This window comes from Zalophus californianus, chromosome 17, assembly GCF_009762305.2.
Source record: "Zalophus californianus isolate mZalCal1 chromosome 17, mZalCal1.pri.v2, whole genome shotgun sequence".
NCBI lineage: Eukaryota > Metazoa > Chordata > Mammalia > Carnivora > Otariidae > Zalophus > Zalophus californianus.
The window spans coordinates 17,177,258-17,198,648 of NC_045611.1; the positions used below are offsets into that span (position 1 = coordinate 17,177,258).

Sequence of the window (21,391 nt, forward strand, 5' to 3'; positions counted from 1 at the left end):
AGGTCACTTAATTTTAAAAACAACCCTATAAAGTGGTACTATTATTCTCCCCACTTTACAGACGAGGAAATTGAGGCACACAGATGTCAGCTAACTTGTGCAGGGTCTCACTTCCACTGAGGTGTAAAGCTGGGATTCAATCCCAGACATTCTAGCTATAGAGTCTACCTTCTAAGTCTAAGCCACTATGCTGCTTGCTTCGCTCCATCTCACCGCAGGCCAGTCTTCTCCATCTTAGGAGCATAATCCCTGAGTGAGTCCTACTTTCACGTATTAGATCTAGCAGGAAGTCAATAAGTGGGGTGAAAAATCAAGAAATAGCAGTGTAAGCATGCTATGTAGAAATATGGAAGTAAACATTTAAAGAAACAAATAATCAAGTTGAAAATAGTTGCTGATGGGAAATGAGAATGGAGAGTAAGAAAGGAGGATGGGCTATGGATCTTTGAATTAAGTTTTGTAAAACTGTGAATAACATTTTTGGATATAAAAATCAAAATTAAAAAACAAATGTTAATGATAAAAAGACGAGTAACCCAATTAAAAAAATGGGCAAAGACTGTGAATAGACATTTCTCCAAAGAAGATCTACAAATGGCTAATAAGCTCATGAAACAACGCTCAACATCTTGAGCCATCAGGGAAATGCAAATTTAAACTACACCACTTCACACCCACTATGATGGCGATAATCCTAGTAAATGATAGACAATAATAAGTATTAACGAGAATGTGGGGCATTTGGAACCCTCATACATTGCTGGTGAGAATGAGAAATGACACAGCTGGAAAACAGTCTGGCAGTTCCTCAAAAAGTTAAATGTAGAGTCACCATATGACCCAGGAATTCCACTCCTAGACATATACCCATGAGAATGAAAACATGTTTGCACAAAAACGTGTACACAAATATTCACGGCAACATTACTGAAAAGAGTCAAACAGTGGAAATGACCCAAATGTCCAACAACTGATGAATGGATAAACAAATATGGTATACTCACACAATGGAATATTATTCATACATAAAAAGTTACGCAATCCCGATACAGGGCTATAATACGGATGAACCTTGATTACATCATGCTAAGTGAAAGGAGCCAGACGCAAAATGTCACATAGTATGCGATTTCTTTTACGTGAAATGTCTAGAAAAGGCAAATCCGTAGATAGAAAGCAGATTTATGGTGGCAAGAGTTGGGGAAGGGGGATGGGGAAGAGTGACTGCTCATGACTACAGGGCTTCTTTTGGGGGGTAATGAAAATGTCCTGGAATTAGATGGTGGTGGTATTTGAGCAATTTTATGAATATATTAAAAACTCTGAATTGCACATTTCAAACTTCTAAAATGCATTTATTTATTTTTAAAGATTTTATTTATTTGAAAGAGAAACAGAGAGAGAGAGCACACACATGCACAAGCAAGGGGAGGGGCAGAGGGACAGGCAGACTCCCTGCTGAGGGCGGAGCCTGATGCGGCGCTCGATCCCAGGACCTTGAGATCATGACCTGAACTGAAGTCAGACACTTAACCAACTGAGCCGCCCAGGCGCCCCTTACTTATTTTTAAGTATCTCTACACCCAGTGTGGGGCTTGAACTCACGACTCTGAGATTAAGAGTTGCTCTTCTGACTGAGCCAGCCAGGCGCCCCTGAATCACATACTTTAAAAGGGTGAATTTTATAGATATGAGTTACACCTCAATTTAGGAAATTGCGTGAGGAAAAAAATACAAGATGAGGGGGGATAGGGCTACGGTGCTACCGACGAACACAGCACACTCACTGACCTCCGTTTAGGTCAGCGGCAGCGGCCTGGCAGAAGTGTCTTCATCTGCCTGGACCTGGCCTTGCCTTTCTCCCGTGCAACTTCCCTTAGGTTGGCTCTGACTCCGGCCTGGCACCAGTCTTCTCCTGACACCTTCTAGCCCTAGTCTCTCAGCACTCAGATCCTGGGACAAATACGCCCCTGAAAAATGCCCTGGATACTATCCAGGGTTATTTAGCTCTAAACTCTCTTTAACTCAGCCGTTTAAGGGTATGACTTCTAAGTTGCTATCCCATATACAAATCTTGTATTTGACAGACAGTAGAGATCCTTGGAAAAACAGGCATTCATTAATGACTAAACATTTGGTTGTTAATGTGTGGGAATGAACATGGGAGAAGTTGTGCTTCTGGTTTGACTGGGTCTTAGGAAGGAAAAGACAGCAAATTATATTGGGCTTTAACAGAATAAGACAAGCTTCTAAATATATATAACAGGTGTAAAAAAATTATCACAGTTTTTTTGGCAACCCCTCGCCACAGAGAAGTGATGAGAACTTTGCTATTTACAGAAAAAGTAGATGGCTGAATGGGAACTGGAACTTGGTACAAGTCTCCACTTGATTAACTAAAACGTTACTTTAAATATTCTCAGCATGGGAAAGAAACAGGTGACTGCTTAATGGATATTTTCATCCACTACTGCCATAATTATTTGCTTTAAAATAATCTTTATTTGCTCTTTCTTTCTCTTTTCTTTTTTTTTTTTTAAAGACTTATTTAGGGGTGCTGGGTGGCTCAGTCGGTTAAGCGACTGCCTTCAGCTCAGGTCATGATCCCAGGGTCCTGGGATCGAGCCCTGCATTGGGCTCCCTGCTCGGCGGGAAGCCTGCTTCTCCCTCTCCCACTCCCCCTGCTTGTGTTCCCTCTCTCACTGTCTCTCTGTCAAATAAATAAATAAAATCTTTAAAAAAAAAAAAGGTTTATCTGTTTATTGGAGAGAGAGAGCGTGCGAACAGGTGCCCACGAGACAGAGAGAAAGGGAGGAGGGCCAGAGGGAGAGGGAGAGAGAGACTCTCAAGCAGACTACCCACTAAGTGTGGACCCTGACATGGGGCTTGACCTCATGACCCTGAGATCATGACCTGAGCTGAAATCAAGAGTTGGATGCTCAACCGACTGAGCTACCCAGGCATACCTTTTTTAAGTCAACTCTGCATCTAACGTAGGGTTCGAATTCCCCTTCCTGAGATCAAGAGTCGCATGCTCTACCAACTGAGCCAGCCATGTTCCCCTATTTGCTCTTTCTTTAAAAAATAAGAGGTTCGGGGGTGCCTGGGTGGCTCAGTCGGTTGGGCACCTGCCTTCGGCTCAGGTCATGATCCCAGCGTCCTGGGATCGAGCCCTGCATCGGGCTCCCTGCTCAGTCGGGAGTCTGCTTCTCCCTCTCCCTCTGCCACTGCCCCCTGCTTGTGCTCTCTCTCTCAAATAAATGAAGAAATTTAAAAAAAAATTTTAAAAATAAGTGGTATTATTATTTGTGGTACTATAACCACTACTTCACAGTGACAGGGAAGAAAGGGAGAAAACAATACTGTTGGAGGTCAAATCATGTCCAAACATAGATTGAGTCCTCTGGTTCAATAACTACAAAGCGTCTAGATTCTTCTATGTTTTCCAGTCCAACTGGTATCCGTGAGGAAGAAGAAGGTGGCATATGCAATCATAAGATCCTTGCACAGAGTCAGAAGGCTGGATTTCATGTAATAAAGCCTGTCTTCTAAAACCTGAGATGCCTGATAGTGTGAGCCTGGCATGATAAAAAGGTTCTAAAAGTTCCAACCATGAAATAAACTGCCTGTTTATTCAGACTGAATATAAAATTATCTTTGGTGGGTTTAAAAAAATCATTCCAAACTCCGGCAAACCTAAGATATGATAGTAGCAGTGGTGGTGATGATAGTAGTCTTAACAGTCGCACCAGCAGCAGCGACTAACCATCATCACTGTCATCTTCTATATTTACAACCCTTTACAGTTCGCAGAGTTTCACATGTCATCCCATCTAATTCTTGCCACATCCGTGTCAGGGGGATAGGACTGATGTGCAAATGAGGTTCAGAGAGGTTAAGAGATTTGCACCAAGACCAGAACTTGCACCAAGTCCAAGCGTCCAAAAAATTACTCCATGCGCCTCCTTATTCTATCTACTCAAGTGTCAGAATTACGTTCTTTCCAGGTAAGCATGTCAGAAACAGTGCTTCTCTTGTCTTCCTAGACTATGTGGTACAGACACTTAAAGGAGAGAGGAAAAAAAAGGAAGAGTGTGACAGAGAAGAGACACCCCATGCAGAACAGGCTTCTCGAGATGCAGCAATAATGAACAGGTGGAGAAGCATAAACACAAAAGAGAAAGGACTATGGAATCCTAGGGGCCCAGTATGGGTTGAATTGTGTGTCCCTGCTCCTGAAAGATACAGTGAGGTCCTAACCCCCAGTACCTCAGAATGTGACCTTATTTGGAAACAGTCGTTGTGATGTGACTACTTAAGGTCATACTGGAGGAGGGGGGCCCTATTCCAGAAAGGAAGAAGGAAGCCAGGTGAAGACAGAGACACACAGGGAGAATGCATGTGATGACAAAGGCAGAGACTGGAGCTATGTGGCTCCAAGCCAATAAATGCCCAAGACTGCGAGCCGAGCACTGGAAGCCGGTGAGGGGCAAGGAGGAACTTCCCTACAGGTTTCAGAGGGCACACGGCCCTGTTGACACTTTGAGTTCGGCCTTCTAGCCTCCAGAACTAGGAGACAGTCAAGTTCTACGGTCAGTGGTACTTGGTTAGGCAGCCCCAGGAAACGACTACAGAGCCCGAGTGGATCCTTTCTTCTAAGACTGAAAGGGAGTGGCAGCATCTCTATCGTCTGAGAGAAGAGAAGGAAGAGTTTGGGGGGAAGAGACCATTTATAAACCTAGGACTTATTTGAAAGTCCCTCTAAGCCTCTGTCTCTCTTGACACTGTGAACAGTGTCCAACGAATGCTGAATTCTTATTAAATGTCTTTTATGAATAATACCAACACTGTAAACAGCCGGGCCCCGGCCAGGAGCCGATGATCAACAGAACTGCTGCCTTGGTCCACCGGCTGGACCTTTACACTCCCAGGAAGGGAAGAGGCTCTTTAATTTCAGTCCTGGGAGGGCTCTCTCTCTCTCTTCCAAGCACTTTTTCAAAGTTTATAGGGGAATAATTATTACCTGGATCCCAGTCATGTTTATATAAATGTTCTTTTCATTTACTCCTCACACAGGGCCTTCGAGCTGTTAAAAAGAGCAACGTGTGAAACTGGCTCTGGGGAGGAAACTGGGCCCATGTACTGTACTCACGGCACAAAAACCACACCAAATGTCAACATAACCTTCGGGATAGAACAAAACCAAGAAAAGGAAGGAAAAGTTTCCATTCCGTGTATCCATTTACTTATAACTTGCCATTTGGGCCGTGTCAGAGATTAAGTGCCATGTCCTCTTCGAGTCCCAGTTCTCGGTCTGGACAGACAGGAAGCAAGGTGAGCCCAGGACTCACACACCCGATCTTTTGCATGGACCCCGAGTAACTGCTGTAACCAAAAATGCCTAACATCACACTCGAGCCATTTTTCTTTCTTTCTTTCTTTCCTTCTTTCTTTCTTCCTTCCTCCCTTCCTTCCTTCTTTCCTTCTTTCTTTCTTCTTTCTCTCTCTCTTTCTCTTTCCCTTTCTTTCTCTCTCTCTCTCTCTCCTTTCTTTCTTTCTTTTTTCTTTTTTAAGCCAGGGTTTGCCTTCTCTCTGACAAAGAACTAGGAGAGTAACCTCTGAATACACAAATGTTAGTGAAACCACTATTCATCATGTTATCAGGAAGAGCCTTCTGTCATCAGGGTCCATCACTGGACTCAAAGAAGGAATTCAAAATCATTCCTGGGGAAGGGGCCTGGGTTTAGCTCAGAGCCTGACTCAGCCATCATTTAATAATTAATCCCAAACTCTTCCCCCTAAAGATGTTTCCAGGGTTTGCTTATTTTTGAAGACAGGACCTGGTGTTAAGACTTGTTTATCATCTTGAAAGAATGAATTCTAAAGCCTACTACTTATCTCCTACTAGACAGAGTATAGATTTTTTTTTTAAGATTTTATTTATTTATTTGACAGAGAGACACAGTAAGAGAGAGAGCACAAGCAAGGGGAGTGGGAGATGGAGAAGCAGGCCTCCCACAGAGCAGGAAGCCTGATATGAGGCTTGGTCCCAGGACCCTGGGATCAGGACCCAAGCCGAAGGCAGACACTTAATGACTGAGCCACCCAGGCGCCCCTAGATTGGTTTTTTTTCACCTAAAATGAGTGATTAGAAGGAAGAAAAGCTATGCTCTAGGAAATACCTTTTAATATTAAAAAGCAAGGGAGAAAGTTTCAATATAAAATTGCTGGCACATTTTTTTAAAAAAGATTTTATTTTATTTTAAGTAGGTTCCATGCCCAGTGCAGAGCCCAGTGTGGGACTTAAACTCATGACCCTTAGATCAACATCTGAGCTGAGATCAGGAGTCGGAGGTTTAACTGATGGAGCCACCCAGGTGTCCCTTAAAAATAAAATCTTCAGGGGATGCCTGGCTGGCTCCTTCGGTGAAGCCTCCAACTCTTGGTTTCCGCTCAGGTCATGATCTCAGGGTTGTGGGATAGAGCCCTGTGTCAGGCTCCGCACTCAGCGGGGAGTCTGCTTGAGAGTCTATTCCTCTCCCTCTGCCCCTCCCCTACTCTGTCGAGGGCAGTGTCTCATTCATATATGAATGAATGAATGAACGAATGATTTTATTTTTCAGTAATCTCTATACCCGTTGTGGGGCTTGAACTCACAACCCCAAGATCAAGAGTAGCATAAATTGCTGTCACATTTAGTCACTGTAAACCCATGTGCAAAGTTCTCAAGTACTTCACAGTTCTTCTAAGAAGTCAGCTTTCTGTAAACAATATAGAGGACTGTAGCAGTAGTTATCTAAATAAATCTAGAACTATGGTCAGTCCCAAATCACTCATCCTTTTTTTAAGATCATCAACCTTTTTCTACAGCCAATTCTCATTATTCACTGTGGTTATGTTCTATAAGTTGCCATCAATACTGAATTAGTTGGATACTGAACCATGGCTCCCAGGGGAAATATAGGTTTAGGTTTCAGAGAGCCTCCAGATCACTTACTTTTTTAAATCTTTTTTTCTCTCTCTCTTCTTCACATTCGATCATCTCTATTGCTCTACCTGCTTTTAATTCCATTCAGTGATTAAAAAAAAAATCTCATGGAACACTACATCAAAAACTAATGATGTAACGTATGATTAACATAACATAATAAAATAAAATTAAAAAGGAAATCTCAGGGGCACCTGGTGGCTCAGATGGTTAAGCCTCTGCCTTTGGCTAGGGTCGTGAGTCCCGTGTCCAGCTTCCCTGCTCAGAGGAGAGCCTGCTTCTCCCTCTCCCTCTGCACCTCCCCCTGCTCATGCTCCCTCTCTCTCTGTATCTCTCTGTCTCAAATGAATAAATAAAAAAATCTTAAAAAAAAATCTAAAAAAAAATTTTTTTTAAATAAATAAGAAGAAAATCTCAGGTATTGTAGTTTTCAGTTCTAGAACTTCCATTTGGCTCTCTTTTTTAAATTATTTCTATTTCTTTGCTGAGATTTCTTTTTTTTAATTTTTAGTATTATTTTATTTAAATTCAATTAGTTAACATATAGTGTATTATTAGTTTCAAAGGTAGAGTCCAGTGATTCATCAGTCTTACATAATATTTGTTGAGATTTCTATCTTTTTATTAATTGTAGGCATTTTTCTCCTCTACTTCATCAAGGATAATTATAATAGCTGCTTTGAAATCCCAACATCAGGATTATCTTAGGGTTGGTCTCAGTTGATTTTCTTTTCTATTGAGAATATTTCCATTTTCCTGGTGTTCATATATTGAGTTATTTTGGACTATATCCTGGACATTATGAATGTTAAATTAAGAAGACCCTAGATTTTGTTCTTCTCCAATTAGTGGTTTCTGCTGCTTTTTTTTTTAAAGTGGGCACTTATCTTGCTTGGTTCAGGGGTGAGTTCTATATGTAGGCAGACAGAATTTGGGATGCCTTTCTCTGAATCTACCCATTCCAGGATTTCCCTTCTCTGTCCTGGAGCTGTGGTATTCCCCAGATTCAGTGTTCTGATTCCCCTAGAAAGACTGTGATATCTCTACCATTGGCCCTCCTGCATTGCATTCGCTCCCAAATAGACTTGTCCCTAAGTTAAAAGCCAAGAAAATGGAAACTGACTCTGTCCAATGCCTCTCCTCTGAGCACAGACTCCCCATGAGAATCTGCCTGCAGCTGAGCACTCTCCAGTGTCTCAAGGTAGTTGCTTACTGTATTACGTTCAGAATTTATAGTTATTATCTGAAGGAGGGCCTGGCTGGTAGGCTATTACTCAGCCATGACTGCCCCAATTATTCATTATTGTCTTTGGAATGAATTTCTGAAAATGGATGTTCTAAACATCTAAAATGCTTAAGTCACTTTGCAAAGACCTGGGAAGTTAGTTGCAAAGACCTGAATAGTTAGCACAATTTTTTTCATTCTGTTGCTCAGCTTACCCTCTCCATGTTGAGGAGGGCTGTTCTTAAGTCTGAGGCCAACAGAAGGCACAGGTCTAAACATACCTCCTCCCCTGGGTACTCCTAGTAAATTTAATTTTCAATAAGGGTAAGGTAGAATGCGTTAAAAGGGAGTTCCTTCTGGCTTCTCCTGGGATTCAGGCTATAATAGGAATAAATTAACAGTTAACAGATATGGTTATAAGGCCAAAAGAAGGCTAAGCAGAGAAAATAAGTTTTTCATTAAGAAAGTGAATGCAGTATCTCCCTCCAGTGTGGATACTGTGTTGATTGCACACGATTCTGGCTACTTTCAAATGAGTGGGGGTTGTGATGTCTTCCCTTTTTTTTTTTTTTTTTTTTTTTTTTTAAAGATTTTATTTATTTATTTGAGAGACAGAGAATGAGAGAGAGCATGAGAGGGAAGAGGGTCAGAGAGAGAAGCAGACTCCCCGCCAAGCAGGGAGCCCGATGCGGGACTCGATCCCGGGACTCCAGGATCATGACCTGAGCCGAAGGCAGTCGCTTAACCAACTGAGCCACCCAGGCGTCCCAGATGTCTTCCCTTTTTGATTCTAATCTATCTCCTGATCTTCTGAACCCCCACCTCTTACTGGACTTTCTGCCTCCTTTCCAAGCTGCCGGAACCACAGAGGTCCTTGGCGGGCACATCTACCAGCAAGAGAAAATTCACTGAAACCTGGCATTATCTTTTGGCACTCTATAACTTCAGAAATAGTGATTAGAAGGGAAACACACACACACACACACACACACACACACACACACACACACACACACACACACACACACACACACACACACACACCCCCATTTCATCAACAAAGTGGCACTCTATAACTTCAGAAATAGTGATTAGAAGGGAAACACACACACACACACACACACACACACACACACACACACACACACACACACACACACACACACACACACACACACACACACACACACACACACACACACACACACACACACACACCCCCATTTCATCAACAAAGTGGCATTTTCATTTCAGCTGTTCCTGGGGGCAAAAAAGCAGAAAAGATAAATCCTAGATTGAAAGCTTTGTGGTGATCTCTGTTTCTCATTAAAGTGCCGCTGATTATAATCACACCTACGATTACAAGATTTAACACACCTGGCCTTAAGGATGCACCAGGAAGAGGAATCATACATTCATCCCATCCCATTTCCTTTTCTTTATTCACTGAGTAAGCATAATTTATAAATTTCAGTGAGTGCAAGATACAGCTGCTTTGGAGAACAGGAGAGAGATTATGAAAGTGACAATAATCTTCCATGGCCACAAATTATTTTAATACTGGTAAGACCACGAGTGTTGCTTTCATTGGCTACACACAGATGTGAGAAATCTGGATAGAGTTTCTATTTCTTCTCTCACTTTACTAACCAGATATTTTGCTGTGTGCGTGCACGCGCGCGCACACACACACACTTACTCTCTCACTCATTCAGTAAGGGTGTGTGCACTTATAGAGGGTTTTTTTTGCCACTTTTGTCAAAATTAATTTTTAATAGAAAATAAACATTTATTCCAGTTTCAGTTGTTATACCTTAAGTTGCTAATAAAAAAATGAATTTAAAATAATCACTTAATTGGGGCACCTGGGTGGCTCAGTTGGTTAAGGGTCTGCCTTTGGCTCAGGTCATGATCTCAGGGTCTGGGACTGAACCCTACGTTGTTGGGCTCCCTGCTTATCGGGAAGCCTGCTTCTCCCTCTCCCTCTGCCTGCGACTCCCCCTGCTTATGCACGCACTCGCGTGCTCTGTCAAATAAATAAAGTCTTTTTTAAAAAAATCACTTAATCATCCTTTTTTAAGACAATTGAAACTGTGGCTTAAAAAAAAAAAAAATTCAGCAGGGCACCTGTGTAGCCCAGTTAGTTAAGCGTCCAACTCTTGATCTCAGCTCAGGTCTTGATCTCAGCATCATGAGTTCAAACCCTGCACTGGGCACCACATTGGGCATGGAGCCTACTTAAAAAAAAAAAAGCAAGAAAAAGAAATATTCAGCATCATTTGCTCATAGGTCTTTCAATATTTGTTCTTAAAGTTTCTGGAACTTTCCTAACTGTAAAGTACAGGGATTACTGAGCTATATGAGGAAGCCTCTCTGGGACAACCAATGAGAAGTTAAGCAATTGTCATAAAAGGAATCAATGTATATTTAGCATGGTAATTTGGACTATACAACGATCCCCTCCCCTCCAGCTCAGGAGGGACATGCTTCTAAGCACTGAGGTGTGAAGAGTCAGACTGTTATTTGTTGTTAGAATTAGCTAATAAGAGTTCATCTCTGGCACAGATGCTACTGGTCCTTAATATCCTGTGATTTTAGCAAATTCTGTAAATAGTTTGGATTTAATCCAATTTATTCAGAAATTAAACATGTTTAAAAGGTTCACTACTCTGCCAGAGTATGTGCTGGTTTAGTATCCTTAGAAAATATATAATACGTGTAGGGCGCCTGGGTGGCTCAGTTGGTTGAGCGACTGCCTTCGGCTCAGGTCATGATCCTGGAGTCCCGGGATCGAGTCCCGCATCGGGCTCCCTGCTGAGCAGGGAGTCTGCTTCTCCCTCTGACCCTCCCCCCTCTCATGCTCTCTCTCTCTCTCATTCTGTCTCTCAAATAAATAAATAAATAAAATCTTTAAAAAAAATAAAAAAAATAAAAATAAAAAAAAAGAAAATATATAATACGTGTAGATAAATCATAGTCTTAAAGTATACTTAAAATACTGCATTATTCAACCCAAAACCTATTTTAACAAAATGTCCATAATTAAAAGCAGCTGATAAAATGAAATCCAGTTATGACAAGGGAGACTCACTGGCACTTGAAGCTGTGTTGCTTAGAGAACTTTAAACAGCACATGCCCTTAAAGCCATTCAAGGACGGGTCAGGAGACAGCCTCTCCTCAGTCTTTACCATAGGATTCCAGCCAAGGATGGGACAGAAATTAGTACTTCTAAATATTTCAGCAGAGTCCATAGAAGTATTAAAAAGACTTTTAAGAATGTCTCTCTGTCTGTATCTGTGAGAAGTAGTGCACATCAGAGGCACAAAGACAGAGGCAAGTCCATACACTCACTCAGATGTGAGAAGAATGGGAGGTGGACTGTTAGGGCATCCTCAGCTAGAGTTTCTGCGGGCTTTTAACTACAGGCTGACTACCCATGTGAGTCAGGTGGACTTTGGTGAGAGAATAATGTTTGGTGGACAGGACCTCTTTGGGGCATTTCTTCCTAAGTGGAATACACAACATAAGGGAGTAGGGGAGGTAACAGAGGGAAGTTACTCTTTCCAGCTCAGAAGGAGTTGATGAAGCCCATATATGTATTCAGGAAGCCCATGGGATCCTCTAGCAGTGGAGAGTGGCTAATGTGGCCATCCGGAATCGGACTGTTTTCCTATACAGCTCCAAAAACTCTGGATTGAGATTCATGGGATCCAATGGCCCATAGATAAAATGAATGGGAACAGTTACAGAAGCAAGAGCTCCCACCCAGCATCTTCTAACCTTCTTTCTCTGGTTGATATAGTGTAAGAGACTGATGGTAACTGAGTTCTGTCATTGTTCAGTATCCCTGCCCACATGTCTCACAACTTACTCTCAGAGTATTGGGTGTATGGCCCAAAGACTAGGGTGAGACCTCGGGAGAATTCAAAGAAGTTCATCAATCATGTAAGGATGGATAAGAGCATGCCTCCATTTTTGAGAAGCTTTTGGAGGAGAGGACAGTGAGTCTCAGGAAATATACCTCCATTTGACAGCCAGAGACTGTTCGTGGTAAGCTGACCAGATTGGTTCTGCTTGAACCTATAGAGCACCTCCTGAGCAATGATATCTCTGTAATCATGAGACAAAAGTTTTGATCCTGTGGTTCTGGAGCCCCAGATGCTGCAAAAGTGCCTCCACAGTGCTGGCCTGCTCAAATGTGGAAAAGTGACGTGGTCTTGGTGTGTCAGTGAAGCCAAAGCCCATGAAATCAAGGGTAATCACTCAATAAAACCTCAGGGTCAGACCTTCCCAAATCTTGTACCAGTCATAGCTGGAAGTTGGAAACCCACGTAAGAGCACATCTCAGGACTTCCAACCATAGCCACAGAGTCTTGGTAGATGTGCAGTCCCTTGTAGGTGAGAAATTTGCCTGACGACATGCATGAGTGAGGAGCAGGAGAGAGATGGGAGAGGGGGGCGGGTGTGGAATATGCAGATAGGCTGCAAGCAGGGGCACAGCAAGTAGCCCCACTGGAACCCACTACTCCCTCATCCTGTGGAGGAGATCGTGGTGCACCACAGCTGCGTTTTATCCTGGTAGAGCAGTGTGGAGCCCCCGGTGCCATGGCGCCCACAGCAGCGCAGGGCCAGCCGTCAGCTGGGAGCAGCCTACGCATGCCTGCGAGGGCAGTGCCGGCCACAGGAGTAGCGAGAAGCACTAGGATATGCTGGTGGCCGCAGCCCACTCATAGAGCTTTACAGATTTATTTTAATGGTGTTAGAACTCATAGTTTTAACTAAAATTTTATTTCGAAATAATTTTAGATTTACAGACAAGTTGCAAAGACAGCACAGAGAATTCCTGTATACCCCTCACCCAGTTTCCCCTATTGTTAACAACTTACATAACCATGGTATATTTGGAAAGAGTTTTGTAGATCTTTTCTTTTTTTAAAGTAGGCTCCACGCCCAGTGTGGAGCCCAACGCGGGGCCTAACTCATGACCCTGAGATCCAGACCCTGAGATCAAGACCTGAGCTGAGATCAAGAGTTGGAGGCTTAACTGACGGAGCCACCCAGGTGCCCCAAGAGTTTTGTAGATCTTGAGGATGGATGAAAAACACTTTCTTAATTCCCTCTTGTAGAACAGATTCTCATCAAGGGCAGTGTGTACCCGACAGCAATTTATTTAATTAATCTGCATTACTGAGTTGTGATTTGTGTGTCCTCACCACCATCAAGGTCCTAGATAATAACTAGCGGATAACTAATGAGTCCATGCTTGTACAAAAATGGTGTCAGGCACTTGATATGGCAAAATTCTATCATGAGTAAAGCCTGTAGGTCTGACAAAACAAACATTCTTCTAATGGCTTCACTGACAGTTAAATACTGATGTGCCAGCCGTAGATGAGCCTTGTGGATATCAGGAAGTAAATTATTAATATAAACTCTCTCTATAAACTCAGCTGGGAATGAGTTTCCATTAAAATCAAGAGGAAAATTAATTTCGAGGTCACTCATTCTTAGCACACATATGGATATATATTTTTTCTTCCCGTATGGGCCATACACTGGGGAGAAATCCAGCCAGACCCACTTGGAGGAGGAAAAAAGTTCAATTTATGCAGCAACTAAAATCTCCTGGATTGAATTCACAGCTAGAAAGGAAACATTTTAAATGAGGTCCTTCAGGAATTCGGTTTGAACAATGAAATGAGTCAGGAAGACAAGTCACTAGAGTTTAGGCCACAGACGCAGGCTCAGTGTGGTCCAGTTAGCTCACCTGGAACCTGCCCCTCTGAGAAGAATGCCAGAACTCAGAGTCACAACCCATAAACCTGCGCTCTGGCTTTCCTGCAGTAGTTAATGTGCAGTTTGCCTTCTGCTACAGAGGAAATAGGGACTCTTACTAAAGATGCAAACAGTATTGCTGCTACAAAATAAAATCTCTGCTGATGGATTCATCTGCATGCATCCACCCAGGGAAAAGATCTGAGGCTGCCTTGGTGAAAGGAAGACTAATAAACAGATAAAAACCAAAAAGGTACGGAAGCTGCAAATGGCAAGGAACTACTTACCTCAGTAGCTTTCTGGCTGAGGCCCCGAAGCAGCAGTACAATCACGTGAATGGCAGCTCTGCGCACTTGAACTTCACAGTCTGTTTTAGCCACAGCAATCAGGCAAGCTGTTACCTAGGAGGATGACAGAAAAAGTCAATAAAAATCAGGATTGCACAATTACCTAAAGCTTGTCAACTGCGTTCCACTTTCTACACGTTCATCACGAAAAATCTGGCTTAGAGAGGGGTGGATAGTTTCCTCGTTCTCAATAAAGATGGAGCAATCTAGTGGTGGAGATCTTGATTTAGTTTGGCTTTTCTGGAAAAGGGCAAAATCTGGTTTGGAATTTAGGAGGCAGATTAGGGAGTCGGAAAGGATATGCATATATAATAAAGATATGGTCAAATTAAAATATTTCCTCAAAAATGGGAAGAAATGTTACTTGTCCCCCTTTGGGGAGACTAAATCAAAGAAGGGAAAGATGGCCCAAAACACAAGTGACTTTTAGGGAGTGGGGACCATGAAGATTTAGGTGAGCAGGCTTCAGAGTTCAAGGCCCTGCATGAATATGAATGCACCACTGATGAAAGTTACAGCCCAGGGATAGAGAAATACATAAAGAGTCAAACTGATCTTCTTCAGCATGTTCAGATGTCCCAGTCCTGCAAATCTAGCATACACCACCATGTCAGTCACCTGGGCCAATTTCAGAGTCTCCCTGGGCTTCTTCATGTGTGGAATAGGTCTTTCAATGCTCATTTGCTTTAAAAAACAGCTCTATAACAGAAAAGACTAGAAATTACTAGCACAGCATGGTGCCAGATATATAGCTAATAATTATATGTCATAAAATAAGAACGTTGCTATACCCTGTTATCACCCTGCCCCCACCCCACTCCTGGTAAACGCAAAAATATTTTAAAACCTCAATAAAAAGATACCACTAAAAACAACGGCAAAAAACCGTTCTGAGGCATTCATGTAAGATTTAAAAATTAAAAACAAAAGTCTTCAAAGTGCGGCCAATGGCAGCAACAATCTAAAGGTAAGTCTGTATTATTCAACTGGTCTCTTATACTTTATTTCATTTACTGCGTGAGTGTATTTCTCTGCCAACCATGGAAGGATTTCTAACCATGATAAGAAAATAGCCAGATTGTGTGTTTGGAAACATGTATAAATACATATTATGTTTAAAGAATGGTTTTTAAAAAGGTTTAAAAAAAGAATACAGGCACAAACGGGGAAATAGGCTTGTGCAGAAATTTTAACTATGCAGGTTGTATTTTTCACAGCTTTCAAACAGTTGGGCATAGTTCAAAGTGTCTAATTAATCAGTGATGGCAGAGAGATTAGAAGAAGTAGCTTGTTCTTAAATATAATTGCATCTGTGATGTATTGGCACGTAATCAAGTTGTACATCTATTAGACAAACTTGCATCTTGCAAGTGAAGGGAAATCCCAGAAAAGCTCAACTCGTTGGGGGCTGTTTTTCAATAACATCCAGCAAGCTGTTTCTGCTTTTGACCTGGGACACCCTGACCCAAGGCCGTCAGTGGCTTCCATGCCTCTGGCATTAACGGTAGAAGCAATTCAGTTCTGGGAGGAATTCCTTGGGCAACCTCCAAAAGGTAACAATATAATAGCTACCTCCACTTGCAGGCTTAGTATTTACAAGGTAAGAGCTGAAATCAGAGAGACAAGTTAGAGCTAGGCCTGAGTCCTTCTTGACACATGGAAGTTTAGCTTATTCAGTCTGGTAACTAAAGCACGAAAACCAGCCTGGGGCCACATATTGTGCAGATGCTCCCAAGCCTTTTGCCTGCCTCTCTCTGGGTTTAGTTTGGGGCCTAGATTTCCACATTTGGTGGATCAAGGCTTCCTGGCCTAGAACCTTGCTGGTGTCCGGCTTTGCCACCTGTTGTCCCACACTGTGCTGAGCAGGTCATGCTTGTGCCTCAGCTCTCAGTGGGTCTGGCTCTGGCTGTCAGGCACTAATTCCACAATTGGGATAGGCAGAAGAATCCTGGCTGGAAAAGGGCTTCCCCTGAAAGGCCAATGCTTGAATCCTTGTGCCACTTTGAAGGTATGACTGGGAGAGGAGCTGGTTATTACAAGCCTTGCTGAGATCAGCTAGAATGGCCCCCTGCTTGCTACAGGCTGTTAGTGATTTATGCACCAGATAGGACCCAGCCCATCTGCAATCAGCCATCCAGGATGATCAGGAAGAGGCCTGTAAACAGAAGAGTATTCACGAACCTTCCTCAACACCTGCCACAAGGACCAAATCCTATGAAATGTATGATGGTCAATTATGCAAAATGTTTTTAAAGCATAAGAATTTTACTATGTTCTTGCAGATATCTTTTTTTTTTTAAAGATTTTATTTATTTATTTGACAGAGAGAGGGAACACAAGCCAGGGGGAGTGGGAGAGGGAGAAGCAGGCTTCCTGTAGAGCAGGGAGCCCAATGCGGGGCTCGATCCCAGGACCCTGAGATCATGACCTGAGCTGAAGGCAGTCGCTTAACCAACTGAGCCACCCAGGCACCCCGCAGATATCATCTTGAGACAAGAACAGCCTTCTGTTCAGGTCACGCTCCCATCACCAACTCATAATGTTGCTTTCCCGCAGGCCACTGGAGCAGACCCCTCATCAAAGCCTCAAAGCAGGGAGGATACATGGCCACTCTCTTCCATCTACCCACTCTGAACAAGTCACTCCCACAGTTTGTCTCTCACACCTTCAACCCCAAGGACACACTTAACATTGCCTTCAACCTCTAAAAGGCTTGGCAAACAGAAAGATGACGTAAGGTCTTTACTAATTAAGAACTGGTTTAATATTTCTATTTTGTTTCTAAGTCCTCCCAGAGGGCGAAACCCATCCTACATTATCTTCATGTTGCCTGCCTTCAGGGTCAGTGTACCTATTCTAATAAACCACACTGTGGAAGGTTTTCTCTTCACTGGTTAAAACACTTAACTCATATCCACTTCTGAGAGCCATACAAAGAGGAAGATGATGATTATTCTGGAAATACTAAAAATCAGTTTAAGCAATTTAACACTTGATAGGAGCCAACAGAAATAAGGGAAAACATCACTCCCCAAAATAGTTGGCACATGCCAAGCATAATCAGAACTATATAAAAAAGATAACACAGGGGCACCACCTGGGTGGCTCAGTCGTTAAGTGTCTGCCTTCAGCTCAGGTCATGATCCCAGGGTCCTGGGATCAAGCCCCACATCAGGTTCCCTGCTCCGCAGGAAGCCTGCGTCTCCCTCTCCCACTCCCCCTGCTTGTGTTCCCTCTCTCGCTGTGTCTCTCTCTGTCAAATAAATAAATAAAATCTTAAAAAAAAATACAAATGGCAAGATTACCACAAACCAACTTTGGGAAATTCCAGGAGAGAAGGTACCAGAGTTGAGGTATGTATCGTGAAAGCATGACTTCAATTTTCCAACTGCATCTTTATCCCTTTTCCTTGAGCTTGCTTTATTAAAATTTCAGGTGGTCTGCTAACTTATGTGAAACTAAATCATCTGTCTTTCTATTTTGTAAACTAGGAAACCTTAAGAACAAAAGCAGTATAGTCTCGGGGTCCCTGGGTGGCTCAGATGGTTAAGCATCTGCCTTCGGCTCAGGTCATGATCCCGGGGTCCTGGGATCGAGCCTCACATCGGGCTCCCTTGCTCAGCGGGAAGCCTGCTTCTCCCTCTCCCTCTGCCTCTCCCCCTGCTCATGTTCTCTCTCTCTCTGTATCTCAAATGAATAAAATCTTTTTTTTTTTAAAGATTTTATTTATTTATTTGACAGAGACGGAGACAGCGAGAGCAGGAACACAAGCAGGGGCAGTGGGACAGGGAGAAGCGGGTTTCCCGCGGAGCAGGGAGCCCGACCCGGGGGTCGATCCCAGGACCCCGGGATCATGACCCGAGCCGAAGGCAGCCGCTTAACGACTGAGCCACCCAGGCGCCCTCAAGTGAATAAAATCTTTAAAAGAAAAAAAAAAAGCAGTATAGTCTCCAATTCATACATGTTCAGCTTGCTCACTTAAGCTGCCATGAAGAAGAACCCTGATGGCTGCCTGAGCTCCCTCCAGGTTCCCCAGGACATTCACTGGAGTCCTCACCTCAGGGGTCCACTTATCCTCAAACTGCACTTAGCCAACGGCACCCATCGTGGCAAGACTGGGAATCAATTTGGATCAGGGGGGTTAGAGGTGATGGCTTTGCATCAGACCCCAAAGCTCAGGTTTATGGAATTCTGGGCACCACATTTAAAGTGGATTGCCCCATTGACTTCTCACCTGCGCACATCTTACTTGCTGTACTGAGGATGGGCCTCTTACTGTGGCTCCTTTAAATCATAGTTACTTCCCACAGAGAGTGATAAAGATGAAAATGCTTATCAAGATTTGGTTTCAGGGGTGCCTGGGTGGCTCATTCGGTTAAGTGTCTGCCTTGGCTCAGGTCATGATCCCAGGGTCCTGGGATCGAGTTCTGCATCGGGCTCCCTGCTCAGCGGGGAGTCGGCTTCTCCCTCTACCTTTCCCCCATGCTTGTGATCTCTCTCCCAAATAAATAAAATCTTAAAAAAACAAAAGGATTTGGTTTCAAGCAACACAGCTCTTGACAAGAAAAAGGAGAAATAGGGGAAAATAATAATGCTCTTCAAACAGGTTAAATCTTGACATCAACAGGGAAGAAAAACCTGAATTTCCAGTACAATGACTGATGGGTTGATCTTATCCTTTATATGCCTTCCCTACCACAAACACCATCACAGTACAGACACTGCCCAAATGTGGATCACCCAACAGGTAGACAGCTTTCTTTAGAGGCCCAAGAACTATAGCTATGACCGCCAGGTCAGATCATGTTAGAAGAGACCATGGTGGTTAATTTGTTCAATTTTATATCAGAACGGATGACATGGGGCACCTGGGTAGCTCAGTTGGTTAAGTCATCCAACTCTTGATTTTGGCTCAGGTCATGATCTCGGGGTCATGGGACTGAGTGCAGCGTAGGGCTCCAAACTCAGTGGGGAGTCTGCTTGGGATTCTCTCTCTCCCTCCCTGACCCTTCCCTTGCTGCGCACGCACACACAAGCTCTCTCAAAAAGAAAAAAAAGGTAAGTTAGATCCTTTCATTCTTCTGCTTTGGCTTCCCAAATCACTCAAAATAAAAACCAAAGTCCGTACAAGGCCCCATGTAGACTGCCACCACCTCTCTGACACACCGGCCTTGCTGTTCAGTAGCATGGCAAGCATGCACCCGCCTCAGGGCTTCTGTACTTGTTGCTCTCTGCACCTAGAATGCTCTCTCCCCAGGTATCTGCCTGGATCAGCCCCTTGCTTCCTTCCGGTCTTATCTCAAATGTCACTCATCAGTGAAGCTTTTCCTGTTCATCCAAGTTCACATATCATAACAAGCTCCCTTTGTGCCGCTTCGCTTACCAGATTTATTTCCTTAGCACTCATCACTCCATCTGACACAGGATCTATTTGTTTACTTCCCTGCTTGTTTGTTACTCACTTCTCCTTTCCAACATCAGCCACATAAGGAAAGGAACTATGTTCTTTTCACAGCTGGATCCCCACCATCTGGGGGGGGTTTGTTGTCCCATAACTGGCACAGAGTAAGTGCTCAATAAACATCTGTTGAATGTGTAAACAAAATAAATGAACAACTACTTAAGAGCCATGCCCAATATTCCACTTTTTCCAATGGAATGGACAAGAGCAGTCTGACTACAGGAGGGCTCAATGGCTGAAATACCAAGGCTGTCAGGTGTCCAACCATGTTCAAACTTGTCCTCCACCCAAGGCAGCTGGTTTGGCACTGATGACATGGCAAGCGTGGGATGCTACATAAGAAGGAACATCTAAAAAGAAGAGACAGAAATTATGTGGGATGGAAACACCTGGTTTTTCAAATCAGAGGGAATATATTGCCTTCTGAAGTTTCATTGCCAAAAGCAAAGGAGCTGCATGACCCTTCCTGTTAGTAGCTTTACTTATATGGCAATACTGCTCCTGTTTAAGGCACAAAAGCAATCTTTTTTTTTTTTTTTTGGCACAAAAGCAATCTTATAAATGAATTGAAAACATTTATTGGGAGACAATACAGAGTATCAAGAGGATGGATGCTGGAACCACCTGCCTACATTCAAATCTCAGCCCTCCACTTCCTATCTGTATGACCTTGGCAACTTATTTTATTTCTCTGTGCCTCAGTTTCCTTTGTGAGAACTGGATCCGTTGACATATACAAGGTACTCAGAAAAGTATTAAGTGCTTGCTATTATTACTATTTTTAAAACATGTAAGAACCAGTCTTCCCAAATAAGCCTTACCCTCTTCTTCATTCAATATTAATCAACAGACACTGAGCACGCACTATATGCCAAGCACTGTGATAGGTGCTAGGGAGTATGCATAGGTAAATAAAGACTGGTCCTGCCCTCGTTGGGCTCACAGTTTGTTAGTGATCATAAACACGCCTAGGATTCATGTTTCAGGGAATCCAGGTCTCAAGAAGTGGGAAAGGGGCTGGCCAGGTAGATGCCCCCAGAGTAGCAGCTCCTCACATGGATGTGCAGGTAGAAACAAAAGGAAGGGCCCCCTTTTTACGTTACCACCCATGGTAAGCAAACAGCCTACTACCCATTCACACTTCATTTCTGAAGGCTTAATAAGCAATCCCAGATTCTTGCTGTGAGCCAGGAAGCTGTAAAACTAACAAGATCCCTCATGATGTAGCCCCTGCCCGCCTCTCTTGCCTCAGCTCTGCCACCAACTTAACCTCCCAACCACCTCCTTCACTCCAGCCTTTCGGATCTTCTAACAGTTCTTCAAACATGCCAGGCTGTCCCATAGCTCAGTGCCTTTGCACAAGCTGTCCCCTCTGCAGAAACGCCTTCTTGGGCTACCCAATTTCTACTTATTCTAAATATTCAGGTCCAAGGGTCTCTTCCTCTAGCACATCTTCGTCAACACTCAAACCTGAGGGGCTCCTAAAATGTGCTCCTACGGCACTTATCACAAAGGATAGCAACTGTAGTCTTTTTTTTTTTTTTAAAGATTTTATTTATTTATTCATGAGAGACAGAGAGAGAGAGAGAGAGAG

General features: G+C 43.2%; 1 protein-coding gene and 1 pseudogene across 1 annotated transcript in view; both read right to left on the reverse strand.

Annotated features, from left to right (window-relative positions):
- Window positions 1-21,391, reverse strand: part of TANGO6 (transport and golgi organization 6 homolog) — a 196,195-nt gene that overhangs the window by 30,366 nt on the left and 144,438 nt on the right. Inside the window, exon 17 of the mRNA XM_027618723.2 lies at window positions 14,277-14,390. Within this exon, the coding sequence (XP_027474524.2) occupies window positions 14,277-14,390 (114 nt within the window). The remainder of the gene's footprint in view (window positions 1-14,276; window positions 14,391-21,391) is intronic.
- LOC113935987 lies at window positions 11,783-12,748 on the reverse strand (annotated as a pseudogene).